Raw genomic sequence first — 5,630 nt, forward strand, 5'->3', positions numbered from 1 at the left:
GATGGCCACGCCGCAATCCCTTCTCCTCCATTCTCCTCTCGGGATCTTGGGCATGCACGCACACTCGCCCGGCGTGAGTTTAAGCCACTGGGTCCGGGACGTGAACTGCGGTTGACTACGTGGGAGTCCAGCGACATAGCCATTATGTTAACTGCTAATCCCGCCAGGATCTCATTTTGATATTACATTCTTTTTTATGGTTTTTTTTTTTTTTTTTTTTTTTTTAACGTTGGTACCCTTGGCAGTGTTGGGATGATGGTCACCATCTTCATCCTTGGAATCAGCGTCACTGCCTTGAGCACCTTCTGGGCACTGTGAAGGTCAGAAGTCCCGGCAAATAAGGAGACTGCCTTGTGTATTCATTTTGAGATATGACTCCACACAGGAAAGTTTCCGAGAACTCCGAGAGTGTGGGGTTAATGCTGAGGCTGCGTGGCCAGCAAGTGATCTTGTGCTCCCCAGGAGATGTTTCCGGTTCTGTGGGCTGCTGCTGCTCTTGGCTCAGCTAGTGTCCTCAGTGTTGGCGCAGAGGCTTTGGGTTACGTAGATGAGAGGAGAAGTAAAACTAGCCCAGCCATTTCTACCCCAGGCAGGTCAGTTAAACTCTGAACTTACTGTCTAATGTGAAGTACGACTAGTGCTGTGCTTACAGTAGAAGTGCCCAGAGTGGTTTTTGGTACCAACACCATTGGGATAAATGGCAGTGGATAAAAGACAGCTGTGATTATTATGGTTCTTGTCTGTGATCTTGACAGAGCGAGATAACTACTGATGTGTACTTTTTACTTGCTTTAGGTTTTTGCCATAGGGTGCATGTGCTCACTGGAAAGAGACAGAGAGAGGGAAAGGGAGAAATCACCCCCTGAAAGGATGGCCACTGTGCGGTACCTTCTTCATTCTTCTCGGGACTTTGGGCATGCATGCATACTGGGTCTGGCACTCAAACCATGGCTGACCATATGAGAATCCTGTGCCTTAACTGCTACACCACCTGTTGGCCCCTGACATGTTCTTTTGAAATTCACAGAAAATAAATTGTTGCTTTTGCAGCAGCCCTACAAGGGATGAGGTAGGATGTGAATGCAGGTGTATTTGACTCCAGAGCCTAGATCAGGTAGTCATTGCTAAATGGGGAGGTGGAAATTGTGTGATTTACCTACGATGTATGGAAATCTATTTCCCTTATACCCACCCTTCGAAAACCGCTGTCCCTTATACCCACCCTTCGATGAATCATTTCATCGAATAATTACTTGAGGCAAATTACTTTAAAAAAAAAGTTATTTATTCAGTGTTAATTATTCATTAATTTATTCTAACTTGATGAGAGAGAGAAAGAGAAGAGGAAAAGTGGGAAAGCAAGCTACCAGATCGAACTGTGGTCGGCCATGTAGGAGTGTCCAACACCTTAACCACTGCACCACTTGCTGGTTCTGAGGCAAATAACTTCTAAGCATTGGAGAAACTTCCAAGACACAAAAGACTTGCCTAAGTCCTGGAAGGGTTTTGATTTTTATTTTTTCTTAATTTGTTATAGGGTGTGTACACTCACTTGGGGTGGGGTTGAGGGGACTGAGAAAGCATCCCTTGGGAAGATTACTGTGCTTCAATCCCTTCTCCATTGTTCTCTCAGGATTTGGGACACATATGCCCTGGTGTGTGTTTCAAGCTGCTGGGTCTAAGACTTGAACCATATAATTGACCATGTGGGATCAGCTGCCTTAACCACCATGCCACCTGGTTGGCTACTGGAAGGAGCTTTTTGATTTCATTCAAGATGATTTTTCTGGTATCAGCCTGTGAAAGCAAGAGCCGCAGTTCTCACAAGGGAGGTTGTGAATGGAGTTTGGGGAGGCTTCCTTCCCTGACCATGACTGGAATTAGCTGGTTTGCATGGTCAGTGCAGTAGGACTTTAACAGTTGTTGTTAGGAGGGCTTGTGTACTTGAAAAGGAGGTTTGACACTGTGTTGTGTGTGTGTCCCAAGACACTGGAGGAGGGCTGGAGTCTAAAGGGGCAGAGGCTGCTACTTCAGTCACTACTGGCTTCATTGAGCCTGGAAGGCTAGGATCAAACATTCTTACCCAGCTGGTCCGGTCCTGCCATAGATGTCCTGTTTGGCCCTCGCAGGGTTTTGTTTTTAAGGTGTTTTTTTTTTTTTTTTTGCTATAGGGCATGTGTGCTCGCAGAAGAGAGGCAGTGAGAGTGAAGATGAGAAATCATCCCTCGGGGGGATGGCCATGCCTCAGTCCCTTCTCTGTTCTCCTCCTGGAGTTGGTGCTGACATGAGGACCCAGTTAGAGTGCTCCCCTCTCTTTCTCTTGTGGAAGGAATGAATAAGTAAACTTAAGAAACATGTAAAATTAATTAATAACACATCCAATATATCAAAGATGGACTAACATGCAGTCACTGTAATCAGTTATCAGTGAAGTGGTCTTCATGTGAAGGCTATATTAGGCCTTTGAAATATGATGTTGTGTTTAATATTGCCCTTCTCAGTCACATTGGTATAGCTATATGTGGCTAATGGCCTCTGTATTGGCCAGCACAGGCCTGAAAGATTCTCCTTGGGCTTTCTATGTTGTAGTTATTGCTGTACTAAAAGTGAAGATTCTCAGAGTGACCTTGATTACTAGCCACAGACAGATGGATAGCTAGGTAGCTATTTTTTGTTTTGACTGGTTTTGTTGTAGTAGTCCTTCTGCTTCAGCCTTAGCTGGGCCTATAGGTACATGCCACCATGCCAGGCCCTCAGGTTGGACCAGGAATTGAGCCTGGGACTTTCAAGTGGTCTCAGCCTACAGAGTACAGTGTCTTACCAGTGCTAGTCACTGCTGCTGGGCCTTACCACAGATTTTTTTTTTTAAATTTTTTTCTGTAGGGCATGCGTACTTGCCAGAGAGACAGAGGGAAAGTAAAAACTCACCCCTACTCCCAGGGGTGATAGCCATGACACAATCCCTTCTCCATTTTCCTCCTGGGATTTTGGGCATACATGCACATATAACTGGTGTGATTTTCAAGCTGCTGGGTCCAGGGTTTGAACCACGTTCAGCTATGTGGGAATCCAGTGCCTTAGCTACCATTGCCATTTGCTGGCACCCCAGTTTTTCAAGTTTTAAAATTTATTTTATTTAATTATTTTTAAAAAGAGTTACTTTATTTGTTACTATTTTTAATAATTATTTTATTTTTAATTTTATTCATTCATTCATTCATTTTTAATTTGACCAGAGAGAGAGATACAGAGAGAGAGAGAGACAAAGCAAGTCGCCAAGTCCGAGACTTGAACCATGGTCAGCCATGTGGGAGTGTCGATCTCCTTAACCATCACACCACTTGCTGGTCCCCTATTTTATTTTTTATTATTTTTTTAATTTGATGAGAGAGAGAGAGAGAGAGAGAGAGAAAGAAAACTTCCTGGTCTGGGACTTGAACCATGGTCAACCATGTGGGAGTCCAGTGCCTTAATTACCATGATACCTGCTGGCCCCTTATTTTTTATTCATGATAAAGAGCATGTGTGCACACCTGTGCATAAGAGAAAAAGAAGGTACCCTGCCAATGAAGCCTGGTCATGAAGCAATCCTTTTTCTTCTAGTTCCCCATCCCATCAGGATCCTCGGTGTTGTGAATGAGCTGGTGTGAAGCTGATAGAACTGGAATTCTAACCCTAGTTGCCCATGTGGGGTCCAGCTCCCTGTGCATAGGGCTTAACCACTGCACTATGGAGCTGGCCCCAAACTTCACACTATTTTTTTCTTTTTCTTTTTTTTATTTACGTTTTTGCCATAGGGCGTGGACACTCACTGGAAACAGAGAGGGAGTGTGAGACATCACCTCCCAGTGGGGATGGCCATGCCCCAATCACTTCTCTTGGGATCTTGGGCACACACACACACGTGCGCCCAGTTTGAGTTTTAAGTCACCAGGTCCAAGACTTGAACAGCGGTCGACTACGTGGTAGTCCAGCAATGTAACCATTATGCCATCTGTTGGTCCCAAGACTTATTTTTCTGTAGCCTCTTTGTGGGAATCATAGCCTTTCATTAAGGCTCTGGAGAGTCAGACCCTTCCTTTCCATTGACTTCCTATGTAGCCAGACTTGACTCACTTGACAAATTCTCTGGTAAGGACTCGGTTTATGATTGTTGGTCATCTTGTTGAGCTTTGGGTTTTGATTTTACTTCTATATTTGGTACTCTTGTTTTCTCTTCATGATCCTTTCTCAGTGCACGAGAAGTTCTCACATGTTTCAAATGTATTCTGTTCTTTACCAAAAACATTTATAATCAAGGTTGTCATGAACAAGTCCGTGTTGTTTAAGTGCTGGGAAAAAAACTGACATTAAACTGAAGTGGGTTATTGTCCATATTAGAGTTTGATCAAAGACCCCATCTCCTTTGGGGTTAGAGTTTGATACTTTATTGGTGCCCTAATGCCAAGTGTCTCACTCTTTCTTCTACAGGTCAATGTGTTGAAACTTACTGTCGAAGACTTGGAGAAAGAGAGAGATTTCTACTTTGGAAAGCTAAGGAACATTGAATTGATTTGCCAGGAGAATGAGGGGGAAAATGACCCTGTGTTGCAGCGGATTGTAGACATTCTCTATGCCACAGATGTATGTGTTGACATGGGGATAGTTTCCATTTTGTAACCTAAGAGAAAATAAGTTTTATCTAGTTAGCTTTAATAAACTACGCTGAGGCTTGTTACCTTCCAGTGTGGCAGTCACCAAAAGACTTCATTTTTGATTCCTCAAGATTAGCCAGAAGGTACCTCTACCCATCTTCAGCCTGTGCCTTGAGGTCTGTGAGCCCTGATGAAGGCATAGTATAAGGAAATGTCTGGCTTGCAGAGCTTCTGTAGTTTGTGGCCACTGCTAGGTGATGAGTGCCACAAAACGCTTTTAGCCAGAAGCATTTCCTACCCTGTCCTCTGCAACTTGGACCCGAGATGTGGCTTCTGTCTTCTCAGAGCCCCAAGTTTGCACTGGAGAACCAGGCCTGTGGGCTTTTTTTCAGAGTTTGCTTTCCACAGCTGTCAGGGTGGTGTATCTCTCCCCTAGGCTCTTATTCCCTCAGAGCACTTTATGATCAAGGTTCTTCAGGTCCACGTTTATTACATAGCCAGCTCTGCCAGTATTGTATGTTAGCTGATCAGGGACGACTCTTTTCCCCCAGAGTCAGGGTTTGATACCAGGCCATGTCCACTGTTCAGTGGTCACATCTGTAATTCTTCCACATGCCTAGCAAGGCCTATAGGGTCAGGATGCAAACTATTTGTAGTGTGTGTGGCACTGTACAGGTAGAAGTTAGCATCACTGCTATTATCACTGTCCTCTAAACATATCTTAAGAATTGTGGAGGATTAGAACAGGTGACTGAACAGCTCATGGTCTGTTCAATAAATCCTTATTTAGGCCTGGATCTGTGCTAGATAACGAAAACAAAGATGATGAAGATATAGAGGGTCCTTGATCTAATCTGAGTATTATTTTAGTGGTGTCACGTCTTAAATAAACTCAGGTATAGAGACTTGGTTTTAAAAAAGTAAGGTAATGGTTGAAAGAGAAGCCATATTTTTACTGTGGTGTAGAGTAGTAGTCATTCCCCGCTGTATGTGCAT

The 5,630-nt window shown here is 43.9% G+C and overlaps 1 protein-coding gene across 1 annotated transcript in view; it reads left to right on the forward strand.

Moving 5' to 3' along the window:
- MAPRE1 (microtubule associated protein RP/EB family member 1) overlaps positions 1-5,630 on the forward strand; it is a 36,442-nt gene that overhangs the window by 29,714 nt on the left and 1,098 nt on the right. Inside the window, exon 5 of the mRNA XM_014590225.2 lies at positions 4,471-4,623. Coding sequence (XP_014445711.1) covers positions 4,471-4,623 — 153 coding nt within the window. The remainder of the gene's footprint in view (positions 1-4,470; positions 4,624-5,630) is intronic.

Source organism: Tupaia chinensis, unplaced genomic scaffold (assembly GCF_000334495.1).
Source record: "Tupaia chinensis unplaced genomic scaffold, TupChi_1.0 Scaffold000418_1, whole genome shotgun sequence".
Taxonomy (NCBI): domain Eukaryota; kingdom Metazoa; phylum Chordata; class Mammalia; order Scandentia; family Tupaiidae; genus Tupaia; species Tupaia belangeri.